At 44.0% G+C, this 19,234-nt stretch overlaps 1 protein-coding gene across 2 annotated transcripts in view; it reads left to right on the top strand.

Annotated features, from left to right (window-relative positions):
• RHEB (Ras homolog, mTORC1 binding) overlaps positions 1-19,234 on the top strand; it is a 260,875-nt gene that overhangs the window by 19,700 nt on the left and 221,941 nt on the right. For both annotated transcript variants that reach the window (XM_078663214.1, XM_078663215.1), the window contains exon 2: positions 12,158-12,229. In XM_078663214.1, the coding sequence (XP_078519340.1) occupies positions 12,158-12,229 (72 nt within the window). The remainder of the gene's footprint in view (positions 1-12,157; positions 12,230-19,234) is intronic.

Raw genomic sequence — 19,234 nt, 5'->3', positions numbered from 1 at the left:
TCCTCTGTCCATTTTAGGACCCTGTTGTATATAACTCGTCCCAGAATCTTTAGAGTATTATCGAGCAGAGAGATTGGCCTATTATTAATAGGATCTGATCTGTCCCCTTTTTTGTAGATTGGGACGATGATGCTCGTGGCCCAAGTACTAGGCATGGGTGCCTCGGGTAAATTATTAAAAATATTCAAAAGTAATGGGGCCCAAAACTCTGGTTTCCATTTTATTATGTCTATGTGAAGCCAATCCGGGCCAGGGGCCTTATTACCAAGACTCTGTGCAATTGCCTCTTCTACCTCTATCAACGTGATCTCCAGGCAGCACAATTGGCCCTGCACATAATGATCTGAGCCATGTAACGGGGTTGCGTACATTTTTGAAAAATGATTCTCCCATGACGTGCTGGAGATATTGCAACTAGTTGGTGTTCATTGCTGGCCCATATTACGCAATTCATTGACTGCGGACCAGAATATGTTGCCCCTCTTTTTGCCAGCGGATTCCGATAAGGCTTCCCAGCGTTCACCAAGGAGGACACCCTTCCGCTTGCTTATCGCGGTTTTATATCTCTTCCTGGCTAATCTTGCATCCGCATTGCACCGTGGATTAGAGTTTAAGGCCTTCCGTAGATACCTATTGGCCTCTGAGCATTCATGATCAAACCAAGACAAAAGGGATCTGATCACGGAACAAAGTTTGGTAAAGTCTTCAATTACCCTTAGGTGTAAACCTTTTGTTGATAGGCATGAGGTAATTAGGTGCATATGCTCCTCGAACAAAGTCTGGAGTATTTTACCACTATAAACCCCCCTCCGTTTTAATCTTAATTTGTCTGTCGAAAGGGTGACATCCCTAGCCCCATGAAAGATGGTATATACGGGGTGGGGTGCCAGTCTTAATATCACTTTAATGGAGTTGTGGTCCCCAAATTCTGTTGCGTGGACCTCAGCGGCAAGTAGACAATCTGCGAGGCAGGGAGAAACAAAAATAAAATCGATAGTTGAAAAACAGTCCCTTCTTCTAAATGTTGGTGCCTGCTGATTTGTGAGAGATTGAGTGGGATCAGTACCAACCAAGTCCATTATGTTAGTGAGAATATACTCACTCAAAAAGGTATCTAATTCCATACCCCTTCGTGCAGCTGGATCTGCGTGTAATGTATCCGTGCCCCGTGATTTTGTTGGAACTTTGCCATTAAAGTACCCCCCCCCCCCCCCCCACACCCTAAAAAAATCCCAATACATTCATCTGAACCTTGCTGTCTATCTAAATTAGAAATATTTCTAAAAACCTCAATAAAATTCCTATTCGGGACAGAGTGGAAATCATTATTATAAAAATTAATTAAATAGAAAGGGATCCGTCTTCTATATTCCAATATTTGTATATTGGGACTATCGGTGGGTATAACCTTAATACTCCCTCCAGATGATACGCTAATCCCTATGACTAAATCCCCGGATGCACGACAAAAGTCGGGCTTGGGTGCTGTTTAACTAAAACAGTGAAACCCTTCTATATACAGGTCATGTGTAGCCCATGTTTCCTGAAACATTATAACATCCTGATCAGATATTATTCGCAGCCAGTCTGTGTCAGCTAGCCTTGATTCAAGGCCTGCAACGTTCCAACTCGGGACATTGAGGTCAGAATCATTTACACTTCTTCTAGAGTTAGGAACAGTTTTACATGTATCGGTGCGGGAAATTGGTGCAAGTCCTATATCACCCTCTACCTGTAACTGCTGATCAGCTAATGCTCCCGGCTGTATGATCCCTAAGTCCTAAATGTCTGGTTTCGTCTTTGGAATAGATGACCTAGGATCTGATGTATCCTTTGATATGTTCCCCTCATATTCATTAGTATTGGCCATCCTGTATGATTGTCAGTCTTGCGCATCCAGTTCTGAAAAGGCCTGATCGAATCGATTATTTGTCGGCACATTATACTCATACATCCCCTGAGTGTGTGCAATAACCGGATAATTGCCTCTGTGTGCAGGTAGTGTGGGGAGATTGCAATAAAAGAGGCCCAGGGGTAAGATATGAATCCCTTCCCTACCCAATTGCCTTGTACATGCCCTTTCTAAGATCGTTTTTACTAACTCTGGGGACCTAAAATTCAAGACAATGCAGTCACCCCTACTGGTTTTGTTTGATATCCCTATCCAGGGTACCCTGCGGATCATTTTGAAGTCTTGAAACAGGTGGCTGCCCAGCCCTGTTTTGGTGTCCAAAAAATGAAATGCCCTATTTCTTAGTGTAATCCAATGTTCCTCTGAATTAGGTGCTATGGATGGGACATTTGAGAGAACAACAGTATATGGCGTAGACTCCGGGGGTAAGTTAAGGTATCCTTTACCATGGGCGCTCGCTGAACCATCCCTACTCGGGCCCTTATGAATTTCCCTAGGTATTGCATCCCCAGGAGCACGATTAATTTGCACTGAATGGGCATTAGCATTATTAAATGAAGGGACCTGCATCCCTACATTAGTAGTAACTGCATCAGCGCTCCTTCTCAGGAATGGCGCCCAGGCTATGGAATGCCCTCCCTCCAGAACTGACTTATCTCATCCACGGGATCCTTCAAAAAAGAAGTAAAAGCTCTCCTCTTAGCCAAATTTACCTGAACTTTGATTATTGTAATATGGTAACTGAATACTTTTCCTCCTGACACTATTTATATATTTTTTTGTATGTATATTGACTGCCTTGCATCGTTGCCACCTTACATTGTTTTTCTTTATTTTGTAACCATTTACACCTTTTTTTCTCAAATGTTTTTTTTCATTATTATTCATTTGCATGCATATTCACACTCTGTTTGTAAAGCGCTCTGATATCCGTAAGGATCTTGTTCGCGCTCTATAAAACTTTCTAAATAAAATACATGTACCCTGCCCCCCCCCCCCCCCCCCCCCCCCCCCCGGAACCATTGTACCTCCATTTGTGAATGAACTAGTTGGGGAGAGAAGTTTTTGTTCAATACTATTCAATCTAGTATCAATATCTATACATTTATTTAATAGAGGTTTCAACAGCACCATTAACTTCCCCTCTAATTTGGCCAGTATGCAGTCTTCTATATCTACTGGGGGCTGTTTACAAAAACATGGGGGTCTAGGGACACTTGGGCTGGTTCGATGAATAGTGCCTGTCTCTTCTGGGGGTCCATTCTTACCGCGGGTAGGACCTTTTTGTTTTGGCCACTTTACTAGTATGTTGTGTGGTTGATGGTAAACCCCTCACCCTTCTTTTCCTGGTGATAGTTGGATCCATGCCCCCCCCTGGCTCTTGCCTGTGATTGCCTTGTTAGTCGGGTTGCGGTCGGGGTTAGGATCAGAGATAAAGGTAAGGGTGTGACTGGTGAATCCATGTCTACAGTGAGCAGATCTTCCGAGATTGCTATCAGAGGCTCAGAGACTAATTGTGGCGTACTGTCCGAGTTGCATTCGGCCTGAGCAACTGGATAAGGAAGGGGACCACCTATAGAGGTTCGACGTGTGTCCAGGGAAAGTCTCCTTTCGGTCAGTTCGATTTCATGAATTAGGACCGACTCAGCCCTGATGAGAAAAGCATCAAGGGTTCCCACAACCCCCTGGCCCCCTACCCCTTTGCGGTTGCCCTTACTCCCACTCATTCTTTAAAATGGCCAGTACAATCACAAACAAAGAAAGGCTAAAGGACAAGTATGATTCAGTCAACAGTGGCTAATAAGTTCAGAGTCACTGACCAAGTTCAAATGAGTAGTCCGATGAAAAGGGGCTGGCCCTGCCCTGCCTCCTCCTGGCTTCGATGGGCTCGGACGGGCCCGCCCGCGTGCCGCGGGAGCCCGCTCAAGGTATTTTAGGGCGGGTGGCGGCTGGTGCAGCTCCTAATGCGAGACCGCACTGCCCTCTGGAAAATGTAGTCCCCAGGCAGTCCACGGTCCACGCTCAGGAGCAGGTGAGGCTTCGAGTGGGTCCGCCAATGTTACAGGCTGCGGCGGGGAGGTCTCCTGACCCAACCCCCAGGTGAGCAAAGGTGCGGGCAGCAGCAGGCAACCAGCAGGCAACCAGCAAAACGGCACAAAAGCGTCCCCTGTAGTAATAGGAGGGCTGTGAAAGGTTTAAGTTGCAGTTTTTGGCACATGAAGGGCAGCTAATATATATACGTATGTGGGTATTCAGTTACACTGTAGAACTTGGTGCTGGAAATCAGTGTTCGAAGCTCGGAGTTGCGTGCACATCCTGTTATTGTAGAGTAATGACGTAATGTACGCGTGCCTGAAAATGTACTGTAAATACGGTGCTCATGATAATTGCTGATCTAGTTTTGAATTGATTTTGCGCTATATAAATATGCGAAAAAAAGAAAATTAAAAAAAAGGCGGAATATCCCACACTTACTATCACTGGTAAGCTGGTTGCATGCACTATTTATAGCACAATATAATGTGGGAGGGCGCAGGAGCAGCATTTTAAATGCACAGACACAGATAGTTGAAGAGGGTACGGGCACGTGTGCTCGACTCCATTTTATTACGTTGTTGGTAACTAGTAGAATAGTAATCATGATATCATACACAGATATTTAATCCTAAACGGTTTGACTTCTGCTGTACAAAGGTAGGAGTACTGTATGTGAAATAATACACAGAAGATTCTATCGTAAAGAGTTCATGTGTTGTGGTGCACTGAGGTAGGGGCGGTTTGTGTGGAGCCTGCGATGATGCGTGGTTCAGGCACACCGCACTGGTAAAAATGTGTTTTGACTATTGAATTTTGCTTTATCAAGGACACGTGGCAATTATTTATGGTGTACTGAGTTAGTGGTACATCTGGTGTTTAGCGTGTGCTCACCCTTCGATGATTCGTGGTCTGACGGGCTGCGCTCAAAGCATTGACTGTTGCATACTGGACTGCATGTACTTTGAGGGGGGGGGGGGGGAAGTACCATTGATGCTTATCAATTCTTCAGCAACAAAATGATTCTTCCAGTGGTGTAGCCATTTTTGTCTCCAAAAAAGAAATTCAGGTTTCTAATGAAGAAAAAGTGAGGTTCAAATTGTGACCTATGCTATCCACAGTGTAGACTATCATTAAGTCTACCTTTGCACTTAGCGTGAATTTTATTATTCAACCAAATCTGTGATATAAAAGAAGTTCTTAAAGGAAGCATAATAAAGGGATATTGTGTAGGGTTTGATAAATGTTATACTTGGTTTGGTATTGTACTCTGCAAATAATAAATCAACAGTACTCTGCAAGTAATAAATCAACAGTGTAATTAATTGTGAGCTCTGATGACCGCAGTGTAGGCAGGAGGCAGCGGTTAGGAAGAGCTCACGACCACGTGGCATTGGGTAGAGCTGCACAGTATTGGTAATTTAGTGTGTGTGCATCCAGCGATGATAAGTGGTGCACTGAGTTAGTGGCACCTGACACAACAAGGTTATGTGGAGCTTGTGATGATGCGTGGTGCAGTGCAGGCAGGCAGTACTGATAGTAATGTTTTTTGTCTTGTGAATTCTGCCTTAGTAAGGCCACGTGGCGACGATTTTTGGTGCACTGAGTTAGTAGTACCTTTGGCGCTTAGCATCTACATTCCTGCGATGATGCGTGGTCGGGGGGGGGAGGGGCACAGTAATTGAAGTAATGTCTTTTGTCGATTGAATTCTGCATGAATTCCATTTAAAAGTGATAGTGTGCCTCATTGCTGGCATAAAACTGTTCACTCTTCATTGCGATGATGGATTGCCGGCGCGAGAGTTACTGTTAGTACAACTAACTAGAACAGAGGAATTTCATTGGTTTTGCATGAGTGAAATGTCCAGCTAACTAGAACACCCCTGAAACCTATGGTTTTTTCGATGAATTTCTAAAGTTTTTTAAATGATAATTCCTAACTATAACCTGCTTGAAACCTATGGTTTTTTCAGTGAAAAAATTGGATCCATACTAGTGCGCCATACAGAAGAAATTTTCTGATTTAGTAATCCATCCGGGAGTGCGCCGTAGCATGAGAACCGAGAACTCTTCCTTGGACCATGGCTGGGAATATTAAAGGTGTCCCGCATAGAAGAGACGACTTATTTGCTCGTGAAATAATTAACCGGCTCAGGGTCAATCCTTTCTACGATATTCGTACCTTCATGCGTATCTACCCTTTGGGCCCCACCAGTACCCCTGGCCTATTATCTTTATCTTGAGGAATCTTCAAATTGACTCCTATTTAACCGCTGTCTAGACTGACTTAGGAGCAATCCTTTTTACGATAATTCGAGCAGCCACCCGTGTCTAACCATTGGGCCCTACCTGCATCCCTGTTTTACTCTCATTTCCTTGAGGAACTTTCAAATTGATTCATACTCAAACGTCGACACCAATACGTGGGACATAATATAGGTTGGGGATTCGGACACTTTTCAGCTCATTGCTGAGATTGACCCACCTCAACTATTAGTGCCCTGAAGAAGTCCTTTATAAGGACAAAACGCGTCAGCTGTATCGTTGTCAAAATACATGTCTATGATCTTTTAAAGAAATCTGAATTTAAATAAAAAAGTGAAAACTTTGAAGAATATACGTCTTGGACACAGACTCAAAGACTTTTTTTTCCTTGTTAAAATTGACTAGTGGTGCACCTTTGCAGAGACATATTGTGTTTGCCAGGCCCTGTTATCAAGAGACATTCTTCGCTTCCTGCATTGTTAGTAAGTTGGCGGGGAGGCAAGTGAAATCTTGCATCTATGTTTGGGTATTTTTAGGTATAGGCAAGCTGTCTTCAGGAAACCTATTTTAACTTCTAGACTGCCCTTTGCTTGGCATTGGTGGGCATTGTCAACAATGGCTTGCCTTCCTCTTCTTGTGTTTTGTCCCTCCCCTGAAGCTTAGCATCTTTTATAATTCTTTTGATAGCTGACTTGTACTTTTCCATTCTCACATATAGGTAAGTACTTCATCTTTTTCATTCAGCATTCCATGGGAGTGCCTGTGTTTTCTAGCTCTCCCCTTCGTGTGCTGCTTCCACCGACAATTACCCCCCAACCAATCCCTCTCAGCTGGTCTACAGAGGCACAGCAACAGGAATATTTTTACTTGGTGTGGTTGAAGAGCAGACTTGAGTTGTTTTTGGTTCATCTCCTGCATTGTCTCCTGCATTCCACATATGGTATGAAAGCACAATCTTTAACACATAAAAATGTTTATGCTACTGGAGAAAGGACCATCTGCTGTACTTACTCAGCTGGTGTCTGAGACTGGTATACTCAGCATGACACTTCTCCTGAGGGCCCATAAATCTGCTCCCAGGACTGCTACAGTGCGAGTAAATGGCTGAATCCTGTGAAATGTAAATTAGACCTTCACTGTACATTCTGACACTTCCTTACTTTAAAAAAAATTCTGTTCAGAGATTCAACGTTTTCAGTCTTTAATGTTTTGAAATACCACGAGATATGAGTTTGCTTTTCCTACAGTATTTTGAAACGTTTTTCTTTAACAGACTCACATTGGCAGCGGCAACAGCTCAGCACTTGCATTATGAAGGCGAGACCTATGGGCTTTGCCAATGCTTGTGTTTATTTTCTTCATTTTATTTGATCCATTGATCTTCCCGTATACAATTTATTTTCATTATCCACAGTAATGCTTGCTACAGGTGTGCGGTATTGGTGAGTGATTTTGCGTTTTTGTATTGCCTTTGGATAGTAGAGTTCCCATGGTCCTACAATACTGGGACAGAAGTAACCAACTAAACTATCCAGATTTTTAGATCGAGTTATTTATAACTCGAAACCTATTGGGGCTAAACTAAGAGCTAAACTAAGCTCTCAAAAAATGCGGATTTCCAGAAGTGCATGTGTTCCGTGCACGCGCTTCTATCCGCCTGCCTGCCTGCCTCGCATCACCACATCAAAGCCAGCCATCTGTTGCTTCCCCAGCGTGGTGCCGCCAGCAGCTTGACTTCAAAGGGATCCGCTCCGCCCCCTGCTGCATCAAAGGCTTTCATTTCGCGGCCGCGTTTATTTACTTTCATTTCGCGGCCGCGTTTTTTCTGCCCCTGTTAGACCGGCATTCATCATAGCTGTCTGTCTCCCTAACAAGTGAGCTTTCCAACTTTAGGGATTTCTGCTGTCCTTCCCCTGTGTAGCGCTTTCCCTTCACCATTGTTGCATACTGCACGTAGAAGTAGAAGCACTGTTTTCATGTATAATGAGCGCTCTTCTTATTATCTTTCTTCACAGACACCTCGTGACTCTGTGGAGCTGTTTAGATTTTTAATGTGCATCGTATCCATTTCTTTAGTATTGCTGTGTTAATTACTATCTCCTGTCCTTCTTTACCAAACGAACATTACCTGCACCTTGCGTTAAGATGTTGTTTTGCATGTACCATTTTTCTCATGATTTCCCTTATTGTTGAATCCTTTCTTAAGTATTTGCAATAGTTTTTTTAGTAGGCCCCTGTCTGGATCTCTTATTCCATTAGGAAAGCTGTTTGATTGTTGTTTGTTGTGTGATTCCCATCCTCTACCCCCCCAACTCCCTCCTCCGCTCTTCATTTCTCTTTCACGCGGCCGCCTAACCCCTCCCCCTCTCCATCATGCAGCATGAGAGCCCGCTCTGCCAAGGCTCCCCTAAAGGGCGGGCCCCCGTCAGTCCTCAGATAACTCCCCTCGCTTCCTCAGATAACTCCCCTCGCTTCTTCAGTCACTGTTTCTGGGCATCTCGCCACGCCCCCCCACACCCCCCCTCCCCACACCCTGCAATATCCACAAGGGGGACGCAAAGAATTAGCCTCACTGGGAGTGCCACTTAGGGTGTCCGTAGCTGTGATCCTTGGAGCGGGGTTTTTTAGTTTAATCTCGCAATAACTCCTGGGACCTGTAATCAATAGTGCTTTTCTTGTAAGAATAACTCCAGCGGTGCTAAAGGGCGATCTCTGAATAACGCCTGACTCAGCACAAGTGTTCCCATGACGGTTCTTTAACACCATGGCCTTGATCACGAGTGGAAAGTGAAATCGTAACTCAATGTAATGCGGAGTTCACTGCGTTTGATTATCGGGTGTGATAAAACTCTCCAGTATTGTTATATTCAGTAAAACATACTAGGGTAAAAAAAAACTGGTGATTGCTCGTCCAAGTGGCATTTGGCGTGCAGGCATCGAGTTATGCATTTTCTGCACTATTTCTGAGATGGAACTCTGAATAGGAGGCATTTACCGGACCCAGCAAATAACTCAAGCCACGGAGTCAGGTCACCTCACAGAAGCACGTCTGATGTCACCTCAAGGTGCTGCGCGACCTCAGAGTCAGGTGACACAGGGACCAGTGTGCAGCATCTCTAGCCTGAAGGCAGGGTCGGGCTGGGCTAGAGGGCAATCAGACAGTGCCTGATGGGCTGGTGTGTGGACCTGTTTTATGGCCAGGTGGACCTTTTTTTTCTGTTGATTTCCCTGATATGGCTTCAAACATTGCCCGCAGCAGGCACAAATGAATGCTGTCTCACAAACCTTGTTTGATGAGTTCCCAAGGCGTGCTTGGGAGAGAGCCTACATCATGGTCCCTGGCTTTGTTTCTTAAATCTGTGAAGATTGAGTGTTATAAAGAGACCGCTCCAGATCTATTTACTAACTGCAATATATTTATTGACGCAGGGGGGTGAAAGCTGTTTCTCCCAAAAGTTTATGCAGTGCAGATTACCAGAGGGCACAAGGTGCCAGTGAAACCAATCGTGCTAAAGTCTGGCCAGTCACACCCTTACCGCGACTCACTAACCTTCCAGTATTCACCACACCCTCGCTACAATGCCCTACCACTCACTAACGCACCCCTCTCACTGCAACACACTCCACTACTCACTAAAAGTCACGGAAACACTCCTGAACTCGCTACAATCCTCACTGCAACAAGCTCCCACTCCACCACTAACTAAGACACATAACCACTGCAGCACTCACAGCAACACTTTCTCCAACTCACTGAATCCTTTACTGCAACCTCTGGTCGAACCTCACCCGCTTCAGTTCCTTTCCAACCCTCATTGCACTCTCCCTCATTGCACTCTCCTGGCCTTCCCTCTGCCTGCATCGATCGTCCTTCTCCAGCTCACTGCACACTCTTTCCTTATTAAAGCTTGTTACAAATTGTTTAAGTGACCTGGTAACTGCCTGTGATGTGATTAGTTATGTACTATTTTATTCTTGCCTCCTCGAATAATAAACAGGGTGGCATGCATGAACACAGCCAATGTTCAGCTCGCTACTGTTGAAGCTGCTCCTTAACAACATAAGAATATATATATACTCATTAATGGGAATGGTTTATTCCATTATGAAGAACAATCAAAAGATGTTCCCCGTTCTCTGTAGTAATATTGAAATTGCCTAGTTTACTTTAATATTTGTTATTATTAAAGATTAGGAGTTCCAAATAAATGCACTGTATCTCACGAGCCATGAACTGGGACAGCTAACCTGTTTGTTTTAGGGACCAACCAGATCTTTATTTAATCTGAATTATTGGTGATTGCCTTTTTTTCTGTAGATTGATCTAAAGATTCCAATTCCTCTGTAGCATACGTGGATGTTTAGTGTGACGCACCACAATTCCCCATCACATAATTACACTCCACATAATACCACTCAACACAACATAATTCAACTGTACATAATAACACTACTCAATAACATACATGTACCCACCTCACAAACCACTGTCGCATAGCAACAATCCACTTGGATACACTCCAGACCATGCCACATGATTCAAATCTGCATAATTCCATTTAAACACCAGTTTCACATCATACAATTCAACTCCGCATAATTCCATTCCACATAATTCAACACCAAACCAGATCATTCAAAACAATTAGACAATGCCACATGCATCCATTCCACATCATGCCACACAATTCATCAGCCCACCACAAAGAACCATTCCACATAATAATACTTCATGACAGTCCCACTCCACATCATTTCAAAACTCTACCACATAATTACTACCCACATAGTTCCACTCCACACCATGTCATGATTCCACTTCACAAATCCACAACTAACCATTCTAATCCAACCCACATTTTCACTCCATGTATATCCACTCATAACACATGGGTAAAATGCATTGTCTATTTACAATGCCAGTAGCCCAAACTCTAACAAGCATTTGCAATGCTATAGGTCTCGCATTTGCGAGAGTTTGAGCTATTGGCATTGTAAATGACAATGCCTTTTATTCATTTGTTTTGAAAACCTGCAAGCTGTGCGTAAATAAGCACTTTGTACTTATAGCTCTTGCTTATGAGAAGCAAAGCTGGCAGTCTCTTTTACTGACCGCCTTGCTTCTCGTAAGCAAGGACTATACGTACAAAGTGCGTGTTTATGCACCGCTTGCAGGTTTTCAAAACAAATGAATAAAAGGCATTGTCATTTACAATGCCAATAGCTCCAACTCTAGTTGTGCTTTTCTGCCCTCTGCATCACAACATCATCACTCAGCGCCACCCCAGCATCACTCAGCGCCACCCCAGCATCACTCAGCGCCACCCCAGCATCACTCAGCGCCACCTCAGCATCACTCAGCGCCACCCCAGCATCACTCAGCGCCACCCCAGCACCACTCAGCGCCACCCCAGCACCACTCAGCGCCACTCCAGCACCACTCAGCGCCACCACAGCACCACTCAGCGCCACCACAGCACCACTCGGCGCCACCACAGCACCACTCAGCGCTACCCTAGTATCACTCAGAACCACAACATTATCACTCAGCACCACCTCAGCACCACTCAGCACCACCACAGCATCACTCAGCACCACCACAGCATCACTCAGCACCACCACAGCATCACTCAGCACCACCACAGCATCACTCAGCACCACCACAGCACCACTCAGCACCACCTCAGCACCACCACAGCATCACTCAGCGCAACCCCAGGTTATAGGTGTCACATTTGCGAAAGTTATAACTATTGGCATTGTAAATGACAAAGCTATTAATTTAGCTATTTTCAAAACCAACACATAAATAAAAAAATTGGCATTTACAAGACCAATAGCTCAAACTTTCCTAATGCGAGACCTATTGCATTGCAAATGCTTGTTTGTTTAGGCAACATTTGTCTGTTAAGAACAAAAATAACGTTTTGTTTTTATTTTGTTTAGGTAAATCCTCGTTGACTATTCAGTTTGTTGAAGGCCAGTTTGTTGACTCATATGATCCAACAATTGAAAACAGTAAGTGCTTTTGATTTAATTCTTGCATGCTTCCATAGAACTAAAGTGACGCAAGCCAACAGATATTCCCATTGCTCTTGTAGTGTGAATGTAGCCTAATGGTTTGCAGAGTGTGGTAAACATATAGTGGTCTTGCTGATACTCTCATGGGCATAGTTCACAAGAGTGGCCCAGTATGGTGATTACCTCAGACGTGGCAGTGAATTGGCATGATAAATGTAAACATGTGGGATCCGTACTCTGCTCTCAGACGTCGAAGATAATCACATATGTTATTAAATTTTGCACTTAGGTAATTCGATCTTGTACCATACTGGTTATAAAACAATTACAGTTAAAAGGGGAAAGTAATTAATGATTTTTTTATTGTAAACCAGTAGAAAATACCTGACAGAAGCCTGGTTTTGAATTTCTACTAGTTATGGTTTTTAATGCTTCATAGGTTAGCGTTTGAAAACACCCTCTGCCAAACTGGTGTTGAATGTTGATTGCCAAGGTACTCTGCTAATTAGCATAGGGTTCACTAGAAATCCAAAAAGTCCTGCTCTGATGAGTAAACCCAGGTTTTTATTCACTTGAAAAAACATGATTATCCAGTATTAGGGTATCTTTCATAGATTCACATGCCTGAATCATTCCCCGTCGTCGAGGCGGGAGTCCCACGGTAAATAAAATATATAATAGCAGTGCCTAAAATTTCTTGTAGTAGGCTGGAAAAGCCTAAAGGCCTAACTAGGCCTCAAAACTTAGCAGCCTATCTACATCATTATGTAAAAAGACCTGAAATAGTAGCCTCAGCCAATCAGCTGTCCTCACCCTCTAGAACCTTCCCAGCTCAGGCAGTTCCCCTCAGATTTTCACCGCACTTCGTGTGTAAGGGAGTCTCCCTGAGTTGTGGTAAATAAATAATTAATTACCGGTTCTATTTTTCAGGATACTATATAAACAGATAGCTCAATAAATAAGAGTCAAGATACGAGGTAGCTAGAGTTGACAGGCTTTAATCAGACATAAAGGACAGGAACAGGACAGCCTGCATGGGAATGGGATGGCAGCTGCCGGGGGCAGGATCTGGGAGCATAAGGGGGTAACTTTTAATAACAGTGCACAATATTTATAGTTAAACAAATACATTGCATTCAATACAGTAGGCGTAGCAGTAGGCGGAGTTTGTAGCAGTCGCGAAAGATAAGGCATAAAGTGGGTGTAACAAGAAGGCGTGTACAGGGCGTATACATAGACATGTGATGTAAACGTAACAGAATATGTCATAAACGGGGCGGAAACATGGAGGGGGCTACCCGAGGAGCTGGGACCTCTAACCTAGTGGTGCGCGCAAACTGGCAATGACGTGTTACTAGGGAGAACTGGGGGCTATGACTTCTGTGCTAGAAGAGGAGACGAAAGTCTGGAGTGTCAGAGCGACATGTACCCAGGCATATCTAGTATCTGGTGTTTATAGTACATGTTGATAGAATCCAAAAGTTATCAGGGCAAAGGCTACTTGATACTAGGACTGGTGCATGCATAATTCTATATGTAGTGCGTGTGCGAGGAATATTCTATGAATATTAATACAGTATTTCTCTTACATGGAGACATAAAGGCTAGACCATGACGGAAACTATTGATGTGATTCAGTAGCTTAGGAATGCAGAGAAGGAGGGCTGGACTGATAACTAGAAACATAACATACTCTTGGCAGACTGGGAGGCAGAGCCAGGCCTAGCCGGGCACTGCGAGGCATGAAAGTAAGTGAAGGGTCAGGGATACAGGTGGGGGCTATATCGCTCCTCGGAGAGGGTTCAGGAGACAGGAGCTGAATCTGAGTCCGGGCCCTTTTGAGGCCTAGAAACGGGGATAATTCAATGAATTAACGTGCACACTGTAAAACGTGGCAACGTAGCTTTACGTAGGCCTAATATTCGTTGTTTTCACGAGGACTGGAAACTGGCATACTAGAGATGGACACAACTATAATTGCGTCTTTAATCGATCAGAAAGGGGATACATGCATATCGATCATGCACATGACATAACATGGGGAACACGTAGGCACATATGACATGGTAAAATTTACTTTTCCACATTCCCTCCTTGTGCCCTACGTTTCCATCAGGAAACATCTATATTCATGATACCATCTATCATTTCATATAGCATCATTTGCTCGTCTCGAATTGTCTTGGAACGGGATTTAGGACTAGGAATACAAGAGGTAGCGCACATGCCGCAAATCGCAGGGCCACATTGCATACAGAGGCAGCAACTGAATATGATCATTACTGCAATACCTAGGAATGACAATACTTTCCATCCCCAAGCAGATATGATATCCCAGAGCCAACTGGACCATGTCCAGGTGCCTGGATTCTGGTGTAACTGATGGGCAATTTTATGAAGTCTGGTTATAGCTGAATAAACAGACGGCGCGTTATTAGGAATGAAAATGCAGCAACTAGATCCGATGACTCTACATGCTCCTCCTCTATCGGCCAGTATGACGTCAAGAACGAGACGATTTTGGAGCACGACAAATCTCATAGCAGATTGCTCTTCGGTTAAGTTACCTAGAGCAGAAGTAGTCTCATTCACTACTGCTTCGAGGGTTCTGGTTAACCTACGTATTAACTTACTATTCTGGACAGGGCCTATAAAGAAGAAGAAACCTTTATTAAAGTCTTGATATTGTTCTAGAGTAGTTTCAGTTTGATCGACAATCGGGGACTCGATCTCCCTTCTATGTCTGACGTGTACTAGATGTGTGTTTCTATGATAATCAGATGGGGCTAGAAAAACTGGTGGCAGTAGGAAGGCAATGTAACATGTTCCATCCCAATCGAGGGGCAGACTAATATATGCGGTCTGACCACAAACAAAATAAGAATGACGTGAGGCTTTGAAAATAGATTTCCCACTGTCACTATACTCGACAGTAGTAGTACAATCACTATGTCCTACATGTGCGGAACCATTCTTTCTGACACATAATTCGCCTTTGACTGGTAGTACTGAAATAGCAGGTAAGTCTGGAGTAGTATCAGACTGAACATTCAATACCATAAAATTCGAAGAATAATTACCTAAATTATAAACTTCATTTTCTAGATCTAACCCTGTTCTATGGGGGAGACCTTGCTTGTCTGGAAAACATGTTCTATTCAGAAGGGACATATCATTGGAGGATGACGTTAACGTGGACCATGCTCCACACAAACCATTATGTGAAAACGGATAGGGAAAGAGTGGCAGAACTCCCTTCGGTGTCTGGAAAGGGGGGAGTCGACCACACACCCAACAATTAGTGGCATTGCTGGTCTGGTGTGAATAGTGTAACATTCGGATGAATGTATTATTACGCATAGCAAGACGATAGGATAACTCGTGAGGAGGCAGATCACTAAATGTGTGCTCTACTGTAGCATTAGCAAACTTATTTATATGAGAAATTGGAAAACATAAATGTAATGCATAACTTGTGCAGGTAACCATCAAACTTAGAAACAATAAGAAACTTAGAATGACGATACATCTTATAGAGTTTTGACTAACTCTCTAACTATGGGGGTCTATCTCATACATGTCAGAAACCTGTCTAACCGTTTCACCCGAGAGGGACTTAGACAATTAAACTGGCTGACTTATTTTACTAGACCTGAGTTTCTTTTTATACTCCTGTTGCGGAGTTTCCTCTAACAGGAGAGGCTTGAGTTCAGAGTTTGTTTTTAGGCAGTCTTTAGGAGGAAGGTAGTCCTTAGCAAATGTTTTCACACGCACTCCATGGAACTTCTTTATGTGGGACAGGTGGACCCATCCTTTTCTCCCCTCTAGTTTGGCCGCAGTCCTTGTTGTAAGTAAGACCATACGAGGCTCCTTCCAACGGGGCTCCAGCAAATTTCGGACCAATACGAGGTTTCCTGGAACGATTTCATGCGGTTTCACCTCGGTATTGTCTGGAAATGCAGCGGCAACCTGGGAACGACAAGAGTGTAGGGCAGACATCAAGGAAGCTAGGTAATCTGTCAACATATTACTGGAAACATCTGTAATACTGCGGGTCTAGGTGTACCCCACATGTTTGGGGGGCGGCCGAATACGACCTCATAAGGGGACAGACCTGATCTGGAATGTGCGACCATGCGCATATAAAATAGAGCAACTGGCAGGGCTACGAGCCAGTCTACACCTTTCTCTTTGCATATCTTGGCAATACGGATTTTCAGGGTCTGATTATGTCTCTCTACGAGACCGGCTGCTTCAGGATGGCGCACACAATGGAACTTCCACTGGTACCCTAACAGAAGGGAAACTTGTTTCATAAGTTCAGATGAGAATGGCTGGCCGTTATCTGAATACACGACCCTAGGGAGTCCATAACGGGGAAAGAATTCACGAACCAACTGCCTAGCAGTGGTCGCAGCGGTGTAATCTGGAACTGGATATGCTTCTGTCCACCTGGACAGAGCGCATACAACTACGAGGACATACATGAAACCTCGACATCGCTCCATCTGAATATAATCCATCTGGAGGACTTCAAAAGGGTGGTCAGGAGGTTGGAATCCACCTTGTTCCACCGGGACACTTTTACCTGGATTGAACTGGCAACATATCATACAGGTACGGACTTTCTGCTTGGCTGCAGCTCGTAAGTGCTTGTTGAACCAGAGGTTCTGTATACTGTCTAACATGGCTTTTTCTCCTAGATGTGCTGGACTATGTGCGGTGTTAATAATGACTTGAACCATAGAGTCGGGGAGAAACCATGTGGCTTTTCCCTTCGTCACCCATCCTTGATCTGTCTGGACCCCTCCTTGTTCGGACCATTTCTTGATTTCTTCGGGAGTAGCATGTAACTGTATGTCTATGACATCTTGTGTAGGGTCCTTAACTGTCATACAAGTAGTCTGTTCTGGAGTGGACGTCTGTGTCGTGTTAACTGGAATGTCTGGGGTCTGAGCTGTAAGCTTGGCTGTTCGATCTGCTAGATCGTTACCTTGGGAAATGATGTCAGTAATTTTCGTGTGTGCCTTGCACTTCATGATAGCGATAGCTGTCGGTAAATGTATTGCATCTAACAGAGCTTGAATGAGGAGACCATGCTGAATCTTGGTTCCATGAGAAGTCATGAAACCTCTCTCCTGCCAGAGCACTCCGAAGTCGTGTACAACTCCGAATGCGTAACGTGAATCTGTATATATGTTTACTTTCAGGTTCTTGGCACGTATGCAGGCTTGGGTCAGAGCAACTAGCTCTGCTGCTTGAGCAGACAGGGTGTCAATACGGTGTGTTTCAATAACTTCGGTGTCAGTAGTCACTGCATACGCGGCTACTAGTTCTCCTGTACTAGTTCTCATACATGAACCATCCACATAAAGTGTCAGGTCGGGGTTAGGTAATGCAATGTCTGTCAGATCTTGTCTTGGCTTAGTCATAGTATTAATGACTTCCACACAGTTATGTGTGGCAGGATTTGAAGTAACTGACAGTAACAGTGTAGCTGGATTTAAAACGTTGCAGCGTCTGATTTCTATGTGTGGCTGGAACAGTGTCAGTTCATAACCTGTTAAACGTGCAATTGTCAAGTGCTGAGTCTGTGTTCGGTTTAAAAGAACTTCCACAGAGTGTGGAACTTGTACTGTCAGGGAGTGTCCTAATACTATGGAATCACTTTGTCTGATAGCTAGAGCTGTGGCTGCAACTGACTTGAGGCACGCAGGCAGAGCCTGGGCTACTGGATCTAATGAGCTCGAAAAATAAGCACAGGGCTTGTACTGTCCGGCTTGATCTTGTGTGAGAACAGATAATGCAGTACCATCACGTTCTGTGACAAAGTGTAAAAGGCTTACTGTAGTTCGGTGTAGCTAGAACAGGTGCTTGGCATAAGGCTTTCTTTAATTCATTAAAAACAAGTGTATGTTCAGATGTCCAAGGGAGGACAGTCGATACGGCTGCCTCCTGTGTCGTTAACTGTATCAGTGGCTTAGCTAGAAATGCATACTGAGGAATCCATTGTCTGCAATAAGAAGTGAGGCCAATAAAAGCTCGTACCTCCTTCTGTGTCTTGGGCTGTGGAAGACTCGCTATCAACTTGATACGGTCTGGTGTCAACTGCCTACCCCACTTGGACAGTAAGTGGCCTAAGTAGATCACTTGCTGGACACAGAATTGTAATTTGGAAGGGGACACCTTGTGCCCCTGCTCGGCCAGAAAATACAGGACTGTAAGTGACGCACGCTCGCAGTCACGTTCAGAACGGGCTGTGATCAATAGATCATCGACATACTGGAGCAGGGCAGTGTCAGTTGGCATGTGAATATTGTCTAGCTGTCTTTTAAGTGCTTGACTGTAAATACTAGGACTTTCTGTGAAACCTTGAGGAGCTCGTGTGAATTTATAGCTCCTTCCATTTAAACAGAATCCGAAAAGGTACTGGCTGTCTGGATGAATGGGAACACTGAAAAATGCGTTCTTGAGGTCGATAACAGTGAAAAACGTAGCTTCAGAATCAATAGCTGTCAATAGGGATGAAATATCTGGGACTACTGGGTACTGGGGTATGATACATTTATTAAGTTCTCGAAGGTCAATCACTAATCGATATACTGGAGGTGCATTTGGATCAGTACGTTTCATGACTGGAATGATAGGAGAATTACATACATTGGAGTCAGTTTCTACAACCACTCCTTGAGCGATGAGCTCATCAATAATTTTGGATAAGGCTGCTACAGCCTCAGGTGGCAATCTGTACTGTCTGATTCGTGGCAAGACTATACCTTGCTTGAGAGTCACACGATGGGGTGTGATGTGCATAAAACCTACATCAGTTGGACCTTGCGCCCATAAATGCTGCGGTACATTTGATAGTCTTGGATCAAAATCACGCAATACATAGTGACCTTTAAAGTCTCTTAAAAACAATCGGATTCCTTCTGGGGAACAGCAAATTACTGCACCAAATTCTTTCAATGTTTTAATGCCTAATACATTTTCTGGACATGC

Source organism: Lissotriton helveticus, chromosome 10 (assembly GCF_964261635.1).
Source record: "Lissotriton helveticus chromosome 10, aLisHel1.1, whole genome shotgun sequence".
NCBI lineage: Eukaryota > Metazoa > Chordata > Amphibia > Caudata > Salamandridae > Lissotriton > Lissotriton helveticus.
Note: the sequence above shows the minus strand (reverse complement) of the source record. Positions and strands in the feature narration are given on the sequence as shown.